This window comes from Ochotona curzoniae, unplaced genomic scaffold (genome assembly GCF_017591425.1).
Source record: "Ochotona curzoniae isolate NIBS_2020 unplaced genomic scaffold, NIBS_Ocur_1.0 scaffold_4505, whole genome shotgun sequence".
In the NCBI taxonomy this organism is placed as follows: Eukaryota; Metazoa; Chordata; class Mammalia; order Lagomorpha; family Ochotonidae; genus Ochotona; species Ochotona curzoniae.
The window spans coordinates 47,709,442-47,729,889 of NW_024467118.1; the positions used below are offsets into that span (position 1 = coordinate 47,709,442).

At 45.1% G+C, this 20,448-nt stretch overlaps 1 protein-coding gene across 7 annotated transcripts in view; it reads right to left on the bottom strand.

Annotated features, from left to right (window-relative positions):
- The window catches only part of ACSL1 (acyl-CoA synthetase long chain family member 1), a 64,824-nt gene that overhangs the window by 24,144 nt on the left and 20,232 nt on the right, over positions 1-20,448 (bottom strand). For all 7 annotated transcript variants that reach the window (XM_040966269.1, XM_040966267.1, XM_040966268.1 and 4 more), the window contains 3 exons: positions 19,392-19,618; positions 6,889-7,003; positions 1,279-1,343 (listed from right to left, as the gene is read on the bottom strand). In XM_040966269.1, the coding sequence (XP_040822203.1) occupies positions 1,279-1,343; positions 6,889-7,003; positions 19,392-19,586 (375 nt within the window). In that variant the 5' untranslated portion in view covers positions 19,587-19,618. Of the gene's footprint in view, positions 1-1,278; positions 1,344-6,888; positions 7,004-19,391; positions 19,619-20,448 lie in introns of those variants that run through there.

Sequence of the window (20,448 nt, forward strand, 5' to 3'; positions counted from 1 at the left end):
GAACAGAATCACAGCAGCAGCAAGTCTCTAGACAGACCTATAAAACAAACAACTCTCCCAAGGCCCAACAATTCCACGACTGAGGCTTTTTTCCCAGCAAAAATTTCAATTTTAGAAGTAGGTTTTAAAAAGCCTATGCTCCAAGACACATATCTCAAAAATCATCTAAATAAAAAAAACAACTCAGGAAGGGGATAGTAGCTGGACTGTTAATAATGGCACATCTCTAAGAAAATGCAATACAGCTGCTAAACATTACAGTTAAGAAAATCATATTGAACTGGGACAGAATTATTGATTACACCAAAAACTGCTACATGTATATTACTGTAACAACTAAGTTAAAAATAGGTAGATTCACAAAAATGAGGCCTTGAGTGTACACTCATGTTCGCCTTCTTGCTAGTTCTATCCCAAATTAAGTTAAAATAATAATAATAATAATAATACTGTGTCAAAATTTGGAGCTCTTTTTCTCTCTGGGTTGCTGGATCCTCAGGAGAGCTTTCAAAGCACACCGTGCCTGTAGGAGACAAAGCCACGCCTCTCCCTGGCCCGGAACGCTGTTGGTTCTGGCATGTGGTGCCATGCCAGCCCTGCCTATAGGATCACACCAGCACTGCTGAGGTGACAAGTGAGTTTAGTGCCTGCTACTCCAAAGACCAAGTCATATCTCTCAGCTGCCTTTAAAGGATGCCTGCAATTATAGGCATACATTAGTAGGGTAATATGCAAACATTTATATTTCTGGAAAGGCATTTTATGTCTTTCATCTCAGGAGTTGACACTGTGCTCTAGTGGGCTGGAGTCCTGGTCACACGGCTTCTGATCCGGCTCCTGGCTAACACGCCTAAGAGTTGGATGAAGCCCCAAGTGCTTGTGCCCCTGTCATCCACGTGGAAGAACCAGGTGGGGTCCTGGGCTTCCAGTTGTGGTTTGGCGCAACCTTGGCCACTGCAGCCAAAGCAGATGATGGGAGAAGAATCTTCCTCTTTGCCCCTCCCTTTCTTTCTTTATCACAATCCCTTTCAAACAAACAAATCTGCAAGAGCAGTCACTTGCTAGAATTTTATCTTAAAAACTATCATCTATTACACCAGTTTTAAGCCACCAATTCAATTACTTAACTGGATGTCCCCAAACCTTTGTGGCAAGTTTCTCCATCTGGACATCCCACATGTTGACCCTGAGCTAGTCCAGCGCACAGGCTTTCAAGGGATCCACCAGCACAGAAGCACAGCAGTGTGTACATGTCACCCGCACGGCTGGGAAACTCACCTGTTTGTAGGAAAGCCATTCGTAGGGTTGGTCTGGTTTCCGGGAGCCCAAGCAAGGGCCATCATCTACAAATGGAGAAAACAATGACAAAGCAAACGTTGGGCTTTCTAAGGACCAACAAGCCCTGAGTTTATCCCACCACATTTTACATAGTATCAGAGAGACGCCATGGTAGTCCTCAAATCAGAAATGATGAATCAGATTACAAGCATTTTCTCCCTGAGTTTTGGTCTAATTGTGTGCCTGCTTATTTACTTCTTAAACCAAGACAGGAGAGGGAGGAAAGAGAGGAGGAAGGGCAACACAACATTCTATCAGCCCAGGTCGGGTGTCAACAGCAAGGAGCAGAGAGATGCTGCTGCCGTGGGTTTTCAGAAGAGATGGCCCTTAACATTTCTAAAGAAGCATAAAGCGTAAGAAAGTGAGCCACTCCACAGACATGCCTTTCAGCAGTGAATTGGATCTGCACCAGATGTGACGAAATATTTTTTCAACTTGCTAGCCTGAATAAATTGAAAAATCACATTCAATTCAGGTCTGCATATTTTTAGTCACTGAACTGTATTCTTATTAGCTAAATAATGAATAGTAAGTTTATGTTCTCTTAAACATTTTCTCTTTGAAGAGGTATTATTCCTTTATAAAATTTTTAAAAGAACCATCCTCTGTTAAACTAAGTATAATGCATGAAAGATTGAGAATATTTTTAAATTACACTTTTATCTAGTGTGAAGGAATCATGTAAATATTGAAGAACTTGGTAACATTAGTAAGTTGATGTTCCCAAATGTTTTCATTAATTTATTTTCCACCAAAATATCTCTTTTTAATAATATGTGTTTGGTGTACTCTGTATTATCTAAGTCATGTTACTCCTGTAAAATGAGTATAAATATGAAAAACAAATCTAAAGATTAAGCATGGTCAAAAATAAAATGGTCAATTACATTTCAGTTTGTATACTCCACCAAACATTCCATAACTTGATTGTATGCATTTTTATTTTGCTACAGACAAATGTAATAACCTGCTTTTTCATTTACTTTTGAGCTATGAGGGATAAATTATGCATCATTTTAACATTAAAGAATGAATCTAGTACAATATAGGTTCAGCCACTTAAGGGTTTTATATTTTTTTGCAAAGGTTCATATTCTAAATTACACATAAATTATAAAAATTTCAAGTAGGGCCCAGTGCAGTAGCCTAGAGGCTCAATTCCTTGTCTTGCACAAGCTGGGATCCCATATGGGTGCCAGTTCTAATCCCAGCTCCTCCACTTTCTTTCCAGCTCCCTACTTGTGATCTGGGAAATCAGCAGAGGATGGCCCAAAGCCTCAGAACCCTGAGCGTGTGTTAGAGACCCGGAAAAATTTCCAGGCTTCAGATCAGCTCAGTTCTGGCCGTTGAGGCCACTTGAGGAATGAACCAGTGGATGTAATCTTTTTTTGTATCTCCTCCTCTCTGTATATCTGACTTTCCAATAAAAACAAACAAATCTTTTTAAAAACACATTCTCCATATTCAAAGTAAAAGGAAATATTTCTGGCTGCTTCCTGATTGTTTTTAGACATTTATCTGTTTTCTCTGAAGTATGAACTTTTAGTATGTGAAAACAATTTCTCCTTTCATATATATGTGTGTGTAACTGAAAAAACTCTGGAAAATGCTATTTCATTGGCAATAAATGAATATTTTCATATTTCAAAAAAAAAGTATAAAACCTGCGAACTCAGGACAAGCACCTGGTCTTGTGGTTAGGGCGCCCCTGTCCCTTAGCCTGGTGGTTAGGGCACCTGTATCCCTTGGCCTGGCGGTTAGGGTACCTGTATCCCTTGACCTGATAGTTAGGGTACCTGTATCCCTTGGCCTGATGGTTAGGGTACCTGTATCCCTTGGCCTGATGGTTAGGGTACCCGTATCCCTTGGCCTGGCGGTTAGGGTACCCCTATCCCTTGGCCTGATAGTTAGGGTACCTGTATCCCTTGGCCTGGTGGTTAGGGCACCTGTATCCCTTGGCCTGGTGGTTAGGGCACCCCGTCCCTTGGCCTGGTGGTTAGGGAGCCCCTGTCCCTTGGCCTGGTGTTTAGGGTGCTCATGTCCCTTATAGAGTGCCTGAGTTACTAGTTCCAGCTCCATTTCCATGTCCAGCTTCCTGCTCAAGTGCGCCCTGGGAGGCAGTGGTGGTAACTCAAGGACTAGAGCCCCTGCCACCCACATGAGCGATCCTGACTTGGTCACTTGCTCTTGGCTTCGGCTTGATCCAGCCGCAGGTGTTATAAGTATCTGGGGAGTAAACTAGCAAAAGCAAGTTCTCATCCTGTTTCTTAAATAAATCACTTTTAGGTCCATATTCTAACTCAATATGAAAAAGAGAGATAAAAAGTGTCTATGTCCAAGTACACATGATCAGTAATCATCTGAGATCTGAATTTCAGGGGCAAAATTTGGCTAAATAAAGATACAAAAGGAGGCAAAACAAGGGAGTATTTGTGAAAACAAAAGTTGTGAAACATCAGGATGTTCCCCAATTCTGTTTAGGTAACAGATGAGCAGGAGATGGCAACACACAAGGCTTTACCACCAGAGGTCTCGGCTCATGAACTCAGCTGGTTTGGTTTGGGGACATAAGAGAACTAGGAAGATAAAACAGTGGTCCACCCGGCAGTGCCCAGCGAGGGACTGGACTGAGACTGAGTTCCCGGCTCCCAGACTTGGACTGGCCCTGCCCTAGCTGCCATTATAGGCATTCAGGAACTAGACCAGCAGATGAGAGACTGTAAATCTGTGTGAGAAAGAGAGAAAGACAGAGTGTGTGTGTGTGTGTGTGTGTGTGTGTGAGAGAGAGAGAGAGAGAAGGAGAAAAAGGGAGAGGGAGAAAGAGGGAGAGGGGGAGAGAGAGAGAGAGAGAGAGAGAGAGAGAGAGAGAGAGAGAGAGAGAGAGAGAACGCGCCTGTCTCTCTGGCTTTCAAATAAAATAAACAAATAAATTAAAAAAAAAAACCTGTCTGGATGAAAACAGAAATAATCTTATTTTCAGACCCTCTCCAATTTCGAGATGGTAATAAAGAGAGGGCCACACACAAGATCCCTCAGGTGCTGTTTTTACATAGGAAATAAAATGTAACAGCCAAGTGAGATGATGCTTTTTCACTCCTTCAAAACAGATCAGCAGACTACAGCCGAGGGTTAAATCAGGCCACCACCTGTTTTTGCAGATACGGGGAACTCAGGCGCCCTCATTCACTTACGAATTATCTACGGCTGCAGCTGAGTATCTGCGGCAGAGGCCAGATGGCCCGAGTACCTGCAATGTTGATTCTCTGACCCTCGACAGAAAAAGTGTGTGGACTCCAACTTCAGAAGAGAGAAAGTTAAACCCCAGCTTGCTGAGAAACTTTTAAAATACGGGCTGTCATAACTGGATGATGATGGGCCTGGGCTTCAATATCTTTTAATAACTTAATTTGTATAACTTTTATCCATGTGTTTTACACCCAGGTAATAACCAAGAGTAGCTACGGACAGGAGCTGCTGGCAGGCAGGGTACTCAGTCGTTACAGATGGCTTCCTACGTGCTGGTGAAAATGCTAGGCTGACCTTTCTCATCATCCAACAAACTTCTGACCACCGCATCCAAATGCTGGGTTTTGCTTTTAGAAAACATAACTTACACAAGTCTGAGAAAGTGAATGCTTGGAATAATAATAATATATAATAATTATATATATATATATTGTTTTTTTTAAGGCAACAGTGCCCTGCACTGGAGTGTGCTCTTCAGTACACAGTCAGACTCCTGACCTCCAGTCTCTCTCACCTTCTCTGAGTCAAGCCTAGATGGCCTTTAACAGGTACACAGTGACCAAAACAAGTCTCAGACCTGCCTCAAGCTCAGGGAAGGCACCGAGGAGAAGGTGGGTCACCATATTTCTAGAGGAATCCCACATTTTGCTAACCATGGGAACAATCACATTTAACACACGCACACATGTGTATCAGGCCTTCAGAAAACCCATGAGGAAAATGTGTATTATGAAAAACTCATACACGGAGTTGAAAACTTTTTGAACCAAATACTTAGAACATACTGAGACAGATCTCCACTTGCCATGTGCAGCACTCAGGGGTAGATGTCCTGGACAAGAAGACATCCTTCGGTCTCCTTATCCATAAGCTTCCTGAAGTGCACTCATCCAGCCACTGTGATGGAGGTACTGAACACACACTGTGGCAGGTGTCCAGCCTGGCAGGTGACACATTGGTTAAGATGCCTGCGCCCCCACCAGGGGAACTGGGTCTGACTCCCAACTCTGCTGTCACCTTCCTGCTAATGTAGACCCAAGCAGGCAATGGTGATAGTTCAAGTAATTGGGAACCTGCCACCAACAGGGAAGACCCAAGTTGAATTCTTAGCTCAGGTTCGAACCCAGGCCAGCTTCAGGTGTTTCAGGCATGTGATGGCAAATGGGAACTCTCTGTTTTTCCCTCTCTTTCTATTTCTCTGCCTCTTGACATAGAAGAGGAACCATACACACCCTCTCCCTATGGTCTTATGCTAGATTGTTCTACTTTATAACAATGTTGAAGTAAACACAGAGCCTGATTATCCAGTTTTACCAAAGTCAAACGAAAAACAGTGGTCACTTCCTGAGACACGTTACACACAGCATACTGTGGGGGTAGAGAAGGCAACATTCACAGTCCCTGAGCATGGAGCGGATTACAGTTTGGCAAGCAGCTGCAAATATAAAAGCCACCCACTGGAAGACTTAAGTAATGAAGCACGGATGCCCAAGATGATGAAGAGGCAAAAACCAGGGAATGTGAGGTGTGGTCCTTTCTCGGGAGCTACACTGGAGCAGCACCTGCAGTGTGCCTGGCCCTGTGCCGGGCTGGAAGTGGATATCTGAGGATGCCCTGTTCTCCAAGAGCACGACCAGGTGAGGCAGAATGCCAGGTAAACACCTCACTCGCACTGAGGTATGCAGAGATAATGGGAGGGGGAGGGGGAAGAAGGTAGGTAAGGGATGAAAATGACAGAATCTGAGCCTTAAAAGATTGCTATAAATACATCAAGAACCCTGGCTGGGGTGGAAAGATCGTGCCTGCAGGAGAGAAAGCAGAGACAGCAATGGCTTCACAAGAAGTTGAAGGCAACTGGAGGAGCGGGTACAGGGGAGGTCTGGAAAGCAGGCAGGTGCCACATGTCACAGTTAATAATTTAGGGTAATCCCATGAGTCAACATTCCCAGTGTTTCCAACAGAACACAGCTCACGGTCCAGCAAACCTCAAACCTGCTGGAATGGGACAACTTTAACAGGTCACTCCCCTGCAGGCAATATTAGCACCTCCAGGAGTGAAGGTGCACAGGGCTGCCAACAAAACACAGAGTGCAAGGGAATAAAATGGGATATGGATGCCCTTTGGGCCACAGGGAACCTTCCGAGGGTCCAGTGGGCTTCCGGCCTGAGTACAGGAAAGTCACTGGAGGAGCTGGGGGTTGGGCAATGCTGAGTTACAGAACAATGGTGCAACTGTGCTGTTCTGAAAGGAAACCTGCTATTTCTTCATTAAGTATTGGTCCCACAAGGTGAGAAAACACTTACTTGACACCTGTATGCCCCTCTGAAAGCCTTCATAGAGGGTTGTGACGTCATCATAAAAATTTACCAGGGGCTCGTCGCCGTCAAGCAGCGTGGATCTTCGAGCTCCACCACTACCCTGTTGGAAAAGAACAATAAAAGTGTTAAAAATCTCGTAGAAATAAGAATAAAAACAAAAACAAAAATATCAAAACCCGTGAGTTTCAGCAAAAACAGTATTAAAATAGTCTTATATACTGTGGAATGGATGAATGAAACTAATACACCCATCACCTCATATCATTTATTGGTGGTGAGAACATTTAAAATCTGCCAGCGATTTCCAGGACATATAATATATTGTTAATAACAGGCATCATAATGTACAACCCATCTTGTGCACTTATTTTTCCTGTTATACACCATGAATATACCCAATTTTTGTCAGTTAAAAATAATAAATACAACAAAGCTAAGAAGTCCAACCAGTTCCCGGGGTCAGCCCAGTACTCCACGGGAGCTTGCATCGGGCAGCCGCCCGGGGAGCAATCGCCAAAGGAGTGAATGGTGGGCCTTTGTTGCGTGTTCACATCACGCCTTCGTTCAGTGGGAAGGAAATGCAGGCAGAGAAGCTCAGGGTCCAACATGGCTGGAGAATTTCTGGGAACAGGAAACAACCATGGTGAAAGGAGGAGAGGCTCTGGGACCCACGTTCGTGGATATCGCCCAACGAGGCCAAACAGAACAGGAGGAGAACCAGGCATGGTGGCCACCACCACCCTGGGCTGGTTCTTCAGCTGCTGGGGGCATGGGGCTGGGCCTGCATGGAAATCACACGGCACTCGGTGTGTGTTTACAAACTTATGTTCATTCTTTGTGACACTTTCCCCTCCTGTCTTCTGCCCTCATCCACTGCATCATGTTGTTAGGGACTTCAGCTTTTTCTATAGTACCTAAGAGGTGGAGTCCTGGGCAACCAAACACCTAGAACATGCTGAGTCCGATATCCGCCTTGTCATGTGCAGCACTTAGAGTCAGGAGGCCTGGACGAGGCTGCACATCTTCCTTCACACAGTCTTCACCTGGTGGCTCCAGGATGACATTTGTGATCCCCAAGAACTCCTGACCGTGGCTGGGAGACAGCTCTGGCTACACACAGTAACAGCAGCCGTCTTCACTGGCAGCAGTTCTTCAACGTGAGCCACTGACCACTAAGGATCAGAGCAACACTGAAGATGCCCCACAGAACCCAGAGCAACCCTAAAAACACTCCTTAGCTCAGACACTGTGATGTGCCAGTGTTGTGGTCTTAGGCAGCTAGAACAGGTCACAAGCTTGAAAGCCACAACTCCCCCACATATATGGTCCTTTCCGTCCACCCGTAACACTCAGTCATCATCTGGAACCTCAGAGCGAGTGGTATTGCATTGTTGGGCAACCACACCCCTTGCAAGCCCCCATAAAGGCCCATGATAGGGAGGGGCTTGCTCTCTTTGTCACATGCTTCCATTGCTCTGGAACTCCGGGTCTCGGCCTCCCCAGTCCCTGCTAGCTCTGTGGCTTCCTGCAGACAGACTCCGAGGACAGGTAGCCCCTGAACATGGCCCCTGTATGCCTGTATGCCTGTATTTCTCACTCTCTCTTCACTGCTTGGGCAAGTCAGTGAAGATGCTTTGTACTTTTAACTTTTGTAGTTTCAAGAGTTTCTAGGAGAGGTGAGGTCCAGCAGTAATGCAATGTGGACAGAGAAGCCAGGAAAAGGTGGGAATGTTTGCAGCTTTGTAAGTGTGTCCAGGTTGTTCACTGCATGTCTCTTAGGATAATTTAAATTATTGGGGGAGCTGTAACATAGGTCCTCATGGGTGGGTTTTACAGTAATGACCAGTTGTTCCTCTCAGGGTTTTGATTCAGACTGGATTGTCACACGGACCTATCATTTGCTAATTTCAAGTGGGCATTGCCCAAGCTTGGTTAATAAAGACTCTTTAATATATCCCAGACTTGTCTGGCATAATCTCTGTCAACATCTTGCAACAATAGCTACAATATTTTAAATTCTAGTTTATTTATGTATTTGAAAGGTGGAGTACTGAAAAAGAAGGAATGACAAAGAAATACATTTTTCATCTATCGGTTTACTCCCCAAATGTTTGCAACAGCTAGAGCCGGGCCAGGCTGAAGCGAGGAGCCTGGTCCTCCCTCTCCCATGGGTGGCAGAGTCTATCTTCTGCTGCTCTCCCAGGCACATTAGTAGGGAGCTGGACTGAAAGTGGAGCAGCTGGGTCACAAAACAGCATTCATATGGGATGTCAACATTGAAGGCCAGGGCTTAACCTACAGAGCCACAGTACCAATCCCCATAACATGATATTTTATAAAGCAAGGAAATTCTTCTTCACATAGCTAATCATGGAGAAATCGCTTCACTTTAATATCATGTGTGTTATCACATACTCTGTGAGTCTGTTTCCTTTTGTATAAAACGGAGACACTGTATCTAAGATTATTTGTAATTAAATAATAAATTAACTTGAGAATATGAATCTGTGTAGGACATTACCCACCCGGTCAATAACACCACAACCTATATTTTTACACTAACAGCCAGCTCAAAATTCAGAAGCAATTTTGAAGTTAAACAGTAAACATCAGAAGCCTCCACCCATGAGGCTGCCAAGATCCTAGGCACAAAGGCTAAGGGGAGATGAGACGAAGAGGGCAACAGAACATAGAATAAGTGTGAAAAGTAAGATATGCATGGCAAAGAGAAACCACCTGCCCTCAACAACAGTCTCCCGGTCATGGGCCCAACCTACTCTGCCTACTGAAACACAGCCCAAGGCTACAGCACCATAACTTGGCCCACATGGAGGCCCGTGTGGCACCGAGTAGCATGGGGCCCCCCTTCACAATACTCATTTATCCATGGTTTTCATTCATGTGCATCCTGCTGTCTCACTCTCATGTCTACCCATGGGGAGGATGGGCCACAGGTAAATAAGACAGCTTGTCCTGAAGTGAGCAGAAGGATTCCAGGGAGCACTGGTGCAACAGAAGAGCTTAGAAAGACCTGGGATGTAGGAGCCACAGGATCACACTACAGCCAAGGTCCTTGAGGGTCGCCCAGCACTTGTTAGGAAAGTCTGTCACTGGAGTCTACACAGACCTACAGCATCTGAAACTCAGGGGGTTCAACCCAGAATCCTGTGTTTTCAGAAGTCTTTCTGGAAATGCTAATGCTTAAGAATCACCATGTTAGAGATAGTAAGGTGCCCTGCAAGGAAGTAAACAGTGAAATGCTTTAGAAAGAAAAACACAATATGTATAGGCAATGTGCGAAACACAGTGGAGGCAGAGACACTAGGTAAAAACCAATTTACATGGCCTAGACTAGGACAGAGGATAACAAACAGGATGTGGCAGGAAAACCGGTGTTAAGAGACTGGGAAGTCTGAGAACACAGCAGTTCCACTGGATCAAACAGGAGATGAGGGAGCAGACGAAGGTTTAAGAAGAGATGAAGCTGAGCTTTGGCTGTGGATGCCATCTTCCTTCCAGACGTGCCAAATACCTTGGTCAGCATCCCAAATCTTACATTGAGGATCACTGTCCTAAAAGGATGAGCTTAGAACAAAGAGTAAGCTATAAAATCTTCATTTCGGTTTGAGTTTTTGGTGCTATATGATCTCATCTTCAATACTTTGAGATATATATGTGGATATAAGACAATTAAATAAAAGTTAAATAAGTTAATTATATCCCCATTAAAGACATCCTAACAAGTAACCCAAGGGTAAGATATTTAGCAATTAGAATAATTAGCAAAAGCCTGCAAATGGAACAGTGAGTGGGATACATGCCAAAAAAGAGACATTCATTTCAAGGCACAGGTGAAACCGCGTAAGAGGTCACAGTATCACAGAATTGTAAAACATCTTCTGTACCTTCCGGAGAGGAGACTGAATTAAACAGAGGAGGGAACACTAACCAATAAGATTCTGTGGCTCTGTGACGTGTTCCCTAAAGAATCACACTTTCGATGTGCAAAAGCTTTACCATTTTTTGAACACAAATGTTAGACTTACACCCTGGTGTCAACAGCCTTGGTTCTACCTACCAAAATCAGGTAGTGTACACTGGAGTGCTGAGAAGGCTGACTATGGCTAGAGGGACCCCGAGAGTGCTAGATGCATCACAGGATAGTCACTTCAAGAGCAGGAGTTACCCACGCACGTGGGAAGATCACTAGGAACATTCACTTCCATGGAAACCACCTTACATCCAGCCTGTTAGACACAACCTGCTAATGGGCGGGGCTTTGGAGGCACTGAAGAGCTGGGGTGCCCTAGGTGACCAAGCAGGAAATCAGGCATTAGGAGTGTGAGTCAGGACACATCAAGGGCTTTTAATTTCTTCTGCTGTTGAGCTCTTTGGTGTGGTTATGGTTTTCACAATTAAAAAAAAAGTCGAGTCAAAGTCATGCTGTTCAATTCAGTGTATTAGAGGATGCCCTGCAACAGCCACACATACTAAGGCACTTCTTGAGGTTAGGCTTCCCAACATGGGTGGATTCAGGAAGTAGAAGTTCAAGTTGAATTAGGACGAATGAGGAAACTGAAGTTCAAATTCCCCTTAAGGGCAAGTTGGAGGAAAAAAGTAGGGGGAAGGGAGGGTAAGAAAACAGTGAACCTCTGTTCTCAGTGGCTCCAACGCTAGCATCCTTAACTCAATATCTGAAGTTCAGGGAGCCCAGATTTTAAGTTATTTTGTGCCATGCCTTTATTTAAATGCAAAGGTTACAAATTCCAGAGACCTTCGTAGGGGTGCACAGGCTCAAGCTTACAAACTGTGATCTCATTTATCTCAGTCTAGGTAATGGGTATCTACAGGTGGTACCAGATGCCTGCTGGGTTACTACTGCTTATTCCCTAGCAGGAGAGAGTTGGGAGTGAGGGACAAGAGGAGACAAGCAAAGGAAACAAGCTCCCAAGAAGGGAAGGAAGGGAGAAGAGGGCAGGGAGGAAAAGAAGACGAGGACCAAGTAACTTCTATGAGTTGCTGAAGACTTGGTTAGATTTAGCATTGACTATCTCCAAGCCAGACCAGGCAGGGTAGACTAGCAGCTAAAGTCCTTGCTTTGCACATGCCAGGATCCCATCTTGGTGCAGGTTCTAATCCCAGTGGCCCTGCTTTCCATCCAGCTCCCTGCTTGTGGCCTGGCAAAGCAGTCAAGGACGGCCCAAAGCCTTGGGATCCTGCACCCACGTGGAAGACCTGGAAGATGCTCCTGGCTTCCGGCTTCAAATTGGCTCAGCTTTAGCGGCTGCAGCCACTTGGGGAGTGAATCAATGGACAGATGATCTTCCTCTCTGCCTCTCCTCTTCTCTGTATATCTGACTTTCCAATAAAAATATTAATCTTTAAAAAAAAACTATCTCTAGGGAGAAAATCAGCATGTGAAACCACCATTTCAGGTAAAAATGCCTCTTTCTGCTTCCATTTCCTTTCACATGGAGCAAGTTCTTCCCAGCACCTGTAATTCACACACCTCTTCCCAGCCCCGAGCAAATCATCTGCTTCTTATTAACAGGCACAAAACTACTTCTCCATCTGGTGACCTTTCAAAGAGGGTGCCTGGCCATCAATTTCCACATTCAGCAATCTAGGTCTTTTAACGTGTTAAACTACAACTTGTTCAAAACTGTTTATTTTTCCGAGGCAAAAAAGCAAGACACAGAGAGAGAGCGAGCCTGTTCCCATCTGCTGGTTCACTCTCCAAACATCCTTGAGGGCATCTGGGTTGGGTCAAAGCCAGGAACTCAGGCCAGATCTCCCACACAGATGGCAGAGGACCCAACTTCTTCAGCCACCTACCTCCTCCTGCATCCTAATGATTTCTGAAAAACGATGGACAGCATATCTAAAACACTCACCCAGACCCACCCCCCCCAAAGTGTTGGACTATTTGCAACACAGGGCTTGATATTTAGGCTCACTGTTTAGCTAGTTTCCCAAGATCCTTTACATCCCTAACAGTCTGCTGAGCTTTGCCACCTGCATGCGAAAAAGCTGAAAGGCAAGTAAATAACAACTGAGCACCTGCTGGAAGCCAGCCACCTTCCAGATGAGGACACTCCCATTTGGGATTGTACTTCCCTTTGCAGTCCCACATGCACAATGTGGCAGAGCAGGGTTTCAATGAGCCAGCCAGATACATTAGGGATCATGTTATAACTCTCAACCAGGTACCGAACTTGCCCACACAAGGTTCATCTTCACTCTTGGGGAGTCAGGGTCCAGATGACCAGTATCTGGCTGGCTTTTCTAATTCTTCAACATCTTCCTTATAATCCTCACCTTTTGCCTTGCTGTTGTCCCTGATTTATCTCCAGTTGACAACTTTCTGAGCTCCTCACTCTCCCAATTAGATGATTTGCTGAAGGGCATGGGAAAAGATCAGCCTTTCCCCTCCCAGTGAAAGGGAAGAAAAGTTCTCAGGCACAAACCCCAAATACCCTCAAATGTACATCATTCCAACAAAGTCAGCTTGCCTGCAGACCTCACATGCCAGCCCTCAGAAGTGTGCTGAGCCCTGTGCTTTGCGTCTTCTGTTGAGTCTGAAGGCATGCATCTCTCTCACCCAGCACTTCTCCTTGGGATGCCAGTGCGTGCTAAAGCATTTGTTGAGAAGCAGACAGCACCTACGTTTGTCATTTTTCATTTGGCACTAGTCTGTCCCAATTGGGAGAGAGGCTATTTTTTTTTAAAGATTTATTTTATTTTATTGGAAAGTCAGATATACAGAAAGAAGGGGAGACAGAGAAGAAGATCCAATGATCAGTCCAATGATTCACTCCTCAAGTGGTCACAATGGCTGGAGCTGAGCCAATGCGAAGCCAGTAGCCAAGAGTCTCTTCCGCATCTCCCACATGGGTACAGGATCCCAAGGCTTTGGGCCATCCTCCACTGCTTTGCCAGGCCATAAGCAGGGAGCTGGATGGGAAGCGGGGCCACCAGGATTAGAACTGGCACCCATATGGTATCTGGTACATACAAGGCAAGGACTTTAGCCACAAGGCTACCACACTGGGTCTGAGAGGCTATTTTTAAATTCAGATAAATATCACAGCCTGTGTTTCTCTGTCAATTACAAGGTCATGTGTTTTTGGTGTAATGAGCCTGTGAGAAGTGTCATCCAACTGTGTTTTCAAACCTGCCTGATTCCGTCCTGGTAACTGAGTGAACTTCAGCTTTGTACCCCTTCCTAGAACGGGGAACCCAGCAAAATTTTCCTAGAAATAACAATCAACTCCTTTCTTTCACTGACTCCATTCAGCAGCTACTTACTTCTCTGTGACCCAATCTGCCCTGAAAGATCAGACATTTGGCCTTCAGCTGTCTGTGATATGCTGCCAAATGCCAAGCTAGTCACCGGACATACTTCGAGCACCTAATTCAAATCATGAAGCACTCTCGGGAGTGTTTCTACTAACACCTCTAAGAGCAATTCAGTTGTGTTTTCTAGAATGAAAGCTTAGCAGGCAAAAGTGATGAGCAAGGGTTTCCATTTTTATTAAGAAGCCCATGATTTAGAAAGATACAAAAGTTACCCAGAGGTTTGAAAATGCTTGCACACTGTCAAAACAGTTCTCCACAAAGGTGGTCATTCTCTCCACTCACCTTCCAGTTGCTAGGAGAGTGTACTGCAGAGGTCCTCAACTGCTGGTAGGCTTTTCAGGAATTGATAACCAAGGATTCTCTGAGTACCACCGCAGCAATGTTTCTATGGGAAGCCTTTGCTTACATCTTCATTCGTCCACTTGCACAAGTACCATGCAACTAAGGCCAGGGCAGACCAGGTCATAAAGCATAGTGACCGGGCACTTGCAACAGTGGAATAAATAAAAACAAATGCCAAAATAAAGTCAAGGTTGACCCAATATCATGACAGATGTGAAGCCAGAGTCCTGGACCAGCAGGGTCTTCCAGTCTCAAGTATACTACTACCTACGTATCAATTATTCTCTGTTCTGAAGCCTCTGGGTGATGAGAATGAGGTGACATTTACACATGACTATTGGAATACGTCAGGTTTATAGACGGCTGTTGAGACAACCAGATGCGATTACTCTTCCTAACAGTTCTCCACCCTCTAGTGCTCTTTTACTACCTCCTTCCAGGTTCACATTTGCTCGTCTATCATCCCCACCTTACAGGGAGCTTTTGCACTCTGCCTACAGACGCATGAGGATGGCACCCATGAGAAAGAGCAAAGGCACCACCCAACCCCACTTGCCCTTCCCTAGCAGCTTCCGAGCTTGGCCCTCAAAGCAGTAACTGACCCCTCACCAGCTTAAAAAGAATTTCCCTGCTCCAAGCCAGGCCCAGTCATTCAGGTCCACACGAGCATGGCCATTCTTTGTTCTTTCATCATCACTACCCACAAGCCCCCACTTTTGCTGTATCTTCCCAAACTCTGGAGTAGGTCCTTATAGAAACATATGCCTCAATCATCTGCTCCCTTCTCTTGAAATAGCTGCTTATGACAGTTTGCAAGTATGCCTTTGCACACGCACACACACACACACACACATCAAAGTTAACTGTGAACATGAGCAACTCTGCTAGCCATAGGCAAACACCTGGCAGTGCAATGCTTCATGCACACCTTCTAAATGTGGACCAAAAATGCTGGGCCTTGATGCTGTGAACTAACATATGGATAAGTAAATTTCAACCTTTTGTACAAAAGGGTCAGCAGTCAGCATGTGTGACCTGAGCGTCAACATCCTGTAGGGTAACAATGGCATCCAATCTGGAAACAAGATGAGTTACAGCCAGGGAACTGGTCCCACATACTAAAGGATATGAATTCATGCTAGAACCAGGTATAGTGAGAAGTCTAAACTATGAATATGCTACAGACTAACTGGGTTAGGCAGCACAAGTAAAATTTAATCTAAGTCCTCACATTCTCAAAATCACTCTTAGGGTTGAGGACTTGCAATTATTATACTACAAGGACCTTCATTTGAGTGGCTTATTCTCAATTAAGCTGCAGATTGGTATGAGAACAAGGATTAGTAGGAAGCAGAGGAATGATGCTAATTGGGCGAAAATAATGAATGGGTGTTCAACAGGTTGTCCTCTGATTCATGTAAGTGCATAAAAAAGGTTTTTATTTCCTAAGATTTATTCCCTTCTCTGACAAAACAAATTTAAAAACCCATAAGTTTTCACTTTAGTTTGTGCAATCTAGTAGTAATTAACAAAAACCTTTCTGCCCTTATTTGACAGGAAAGTCACCTCATAGTGCCCACAGCACATTTCTCACAGGCGCTTTCTGTTCTTTCTCAGCAAACACAGTGATTCTCACCTATACTTCCATAGCTCATGCCCTACACCCCTTGAGCCATGACAGGTGAGACTACAACCCTGACAGAACCAAGTTCTGCTCCGAGCCCATCTCTGGGCTGGGCAGATGCTAAATCGATGTGGTAATTTTGGCAATGCGATGGGGCAGAGATGGTGGTGCCATCGCTTCTCTTTTCCATTTGAGGACTCTGAAGGTCACAAAAGTCCAGTGAACTTGCTCAGGGTAACTATGCTAAGGAGAGGAGGCGTGAATCACTGCCTGCCTCTCTGCTCTTCTCCAATGGTACTGCCCAGTGGAGGGGGGTGGGGGCTGGACCCTCTTCCCGAGGGCACACAGGGCTCTGAATCTGCAAACAGGGTGAGACAAGCTGAGATCAGAAACCCTGTGTGTTCCTAGGGAAAGCAGGGCAGATGAACAAACACACCCCTCAAAGCTGTCTTCTCTCTAGTGCTCAGCTAGGGAGCAGCAGCAAACCACCAAGCCTCCAAAAGGGTAAGCTCTTCCCAGACCGGCAGGTGCGTGGATGCTAATGGCTCACACAGGATATAGTTCCCAAGTGCAGTCCTGCACAAGCCACGCTCCCGGCCCTGAGACAGACAACGGATGCTGTTCCTAATCCCAGCACCTTTGTCCTGTACTGCCGCAGGGGTCTGCACTGCCTTTCCCTTCCCCAGAAGTCCACAACAGCACAGCTAATAGCCTCTTCCTAGCCTTTACGTTTAAAAGGAAATTTTAGGAGGTGTAACTTGTAAGGAGCCAACCTCTACACTGCTGATTTGAAAATGAAAGACATGCCCAACCCAAAAAGTGCAGATTGCTTTCATTTTATCATCCATGTAAAGTTTATGGGAACACAAGGGAAGGTGGTAGAAAGTGCACACAGCAGATGGGAGGGGCAACATGGCAAACTGTGCTCCCTCACTGGCAAGGAGGAGTAAAGCAGGCACAGTCCTTCTGTTCAGCAGCCAGGCTCCTCACCAGTGCTGCTCCACATGGATTAGGTGCCTCTTGTCTGGCCACAGGAAAGCAGCAGAAGACAGCTCAAAGCCCTCTGACCCTGCACCCACAGGGAAGATCTGGAAGCAGCTCTTAACTTCAGATCATCTCTGTCCTGGCCACTACAAACATTTGTAGCATAAATCAACAGATGGAAGAACTTTCTATCTCTGTTTCTTTCTGTAAATCTGCCTCTCCAATAAAAATAAACAAAGCTTTTTTAAGGCAAAGGAAAGTTGGGGAGCTCTTCCTAAGACCTACACATTCTGAATATCCTTTTTAAAAAGTATGAAAAGGTCCCGGTGCAGTAGCCTAATGGCTAAAATCCTTGCCTTGCATGTGCCAGGATCTCATATAGGCGTCAGTCCTGCTTCCCATCCAGCTCCCTGCCTGTAGCCTGGGAAAGCAGCAGAGGACAGTCCAAAGCCTTGGGACCCTATACCCGCATGGGAGACCTGGAACAAGCTCCCAGCTCCTGGTTTCCAGTTGGCTGTGTTGCACAGCAACTTGGGGCATGAAACATCAGATGGAAGATCTTCCTGTCTGTCTCTCCTCCTCTCTATCTGACTTTCCAATAAACTTGAATAAATCTTAAAAAAAAAAAAAAAAAGAAAGAAAGAAAGGAGAAAAATCAAGAAGCCTCTACACTAAGTGGAAGAATTACAGATTTTAATTTTCCTTCTACTTATCTAGCATTTTCAATTTTGTTCTGCAGAGAATCTGTAATATTATTTTAATGAGGCACAACAGTTTTTTTGCTAAGCAGGAACTTAAAACCCACATTGTAAGTGCCCGTACGATTTCTCATATAATGAGACTTAGGCATTCCTTACAGCCAAGGCTAAATTATGAATGTCTTAACTCTGAACTGCCAGCTACTATTTTCATAACTACAACAACATCACTGCTGTACACCAGGTGCTCTGCCAGAAGGAGCGCCAGAAATCTCACGTGAAATGCTGAGAAAAGGTGCAATCGGTACATGATCGGCTTAGTTAACAACAAGCGCACACGCCTTCGGGACCGGAACGAGCACAGAGCCAGCCTCTTTCAGCAGCTCAGTTGATTCTACATTCAGATTTTGGCATTAATGACACTGACATGTCTTTGATTTATATTTTAAGAGTTTCACATTAATGAGTCCAAAAACATGTCTAAAATAAAACAAAGAGCTAAAACCTTATTAATAACCAAAGGCTATTAATCAAGCCAGCACTGCATTTGGAAAGGCACACGCTCTCCTCCTCAGGCAACCAGCCCAGCAGGGAACGGGCAGGGTCTTTCCCCTTTACAGCTGAGAGCAGAGTATCAGACGACCCTGGCTCAGAACAGTCTCCTGCACAGGTGGGGAAAGAACTAAGCAGTGAAGTTCTGACCTACGCAGAGGAAAGTGAGCAAAGAGTGGCTCAGGGACCAGCCTCCTGATCCTCCCAACCTCTGCCGCAGTTTACTAATGCTCATGAGAGTTTGCAAGGGTAAATTTCGAGAAGAAAGAATCTTAGAAAAAGTGTTAAGCTTTCCTCTGCCATCCAATCCATTACTCACAAGTTACATATGTTCTGGTTTCATTTCCATCATTATTAGCTTGCACGTGTCACATACAACTACCGCCCTAAACTTTAGACACCTCTGGAATGCGCTTGCCTTCTCACATCCCAGCTTAAATCCTGCCGCTTTGCTATTCTGGCAAGTTCCTATGCCAGTCTGATCCTATTTGAAATCTCAGAGGACCTTTCAACAGAATGAGTTTGTGTCCAGTCTGTGAGAGCAACAAGTGAAATTCATCCTTCTGAAACATGTGTTGGACAGCTCTCTTCTCTGCTAGAATGGAACCTGTGTGAGAAGAGGGATTCTGGGCTGGTGCTCCTCCCCCAGCACATCGCCCAGACCAGGGGGCAAGCTCATACGGGATGTAGGAGTGACTGGGTAGATCACCAACTTACATCACCTCATTTGTTCCTGTGCCCTATATTTTGGCCTCTATTTCAGTTTGCCATCTGTCTGTTAAGCACATTTCTGTTTGCCAAGTATCTTCACACACAATTATTTGACTGTGACTGTGGTCTCGGTCAACGTCACATTCGATGGGGCTTGACTAATTTGAGGAAATGCAGTGAGAACCCGGGAGGCAGGGGTGGGTCCTGGATCCACTTACCGCCACTTCTACCGACTGCATGGAGAGGTCGCATGGCGGCTTTAGGGCTTTAGGTCTCGTGGCGTACCAGAAAGTGGTGAGTGCTGCAAAAGCTCCGAAACCCATAAGCGTGTTGGTTGGAAGGGTGCGCACGTACTGCCGGAAATCAACCAGCTCTGGAATTCGAAAATACCGGAACAATTCATGGGCTTGCATGGTCTTGGGTTGGTGATCCTCCAAGCTGTGTTCTGTGAGGAGAGAGAGGAGAGCCATGTTCACTCCAGGGAGGCAGACTGCTCTCCAGGACTCCCGAACGCCAGCCAACTAACATGACAGCCGACAGGCAAACAAGGCATCGAACCTGCAGTCCAATGGCCCAAGTCTTTTCCTGGCTGCCCAGTTTCATTTTCCAAAAGCACTGTAGTCTTAATTTTTGTTGTATTTCTCCTTGAGCTTGTTCTTAACAACAAAAAAAAAAACAACCCTGCTTTCATTAGCCACATCAAACAGATTCTACTCACAAAAGATTCTGATAATCAAACACTCAGATAAGTGGTATGAGTTTGTTTTCTTCCTTGATGTTACATCTCTGTTCTCTTAATCAAAGATATTCGTCTCATTCTCAAGGCCAGTGGGGATATGAGTGAAAAGGCACAGGCGAGACTAACCACCCAAGGGTCACCAGTCTCTGTTTCTTCCAATAGAGCTTAGAACAAGTTCTCCAACTGGTAAAACAGATTCAGTCTAAACTGCAACATGGCTCTCATCTTCCTGGTGCTCATTCCACAGAGTAATAATAAACATGCTGGAACACAGTTAGCTTTTCTGATAAGATCCCTTCCTTTCATAGTCCCTAAGACAGCATATTTAAAATGAATAAACAAAGAAAGGAGGTGTACAAAAATCAGCCCTGAGAGAGTGCGGTTACAGCACAGTATGTGAGAGCAAGTATAGACTGGTTAAGGGCTAGGTTTGGAATCCCTGTCCTGTTTCTCCAAGGTGTTAGCTTTATGATTTGAGACAAATTATTTAGCCTTTTTGCACCGCGGAATTGCCATCTATAAAAGGCGACGGAAAT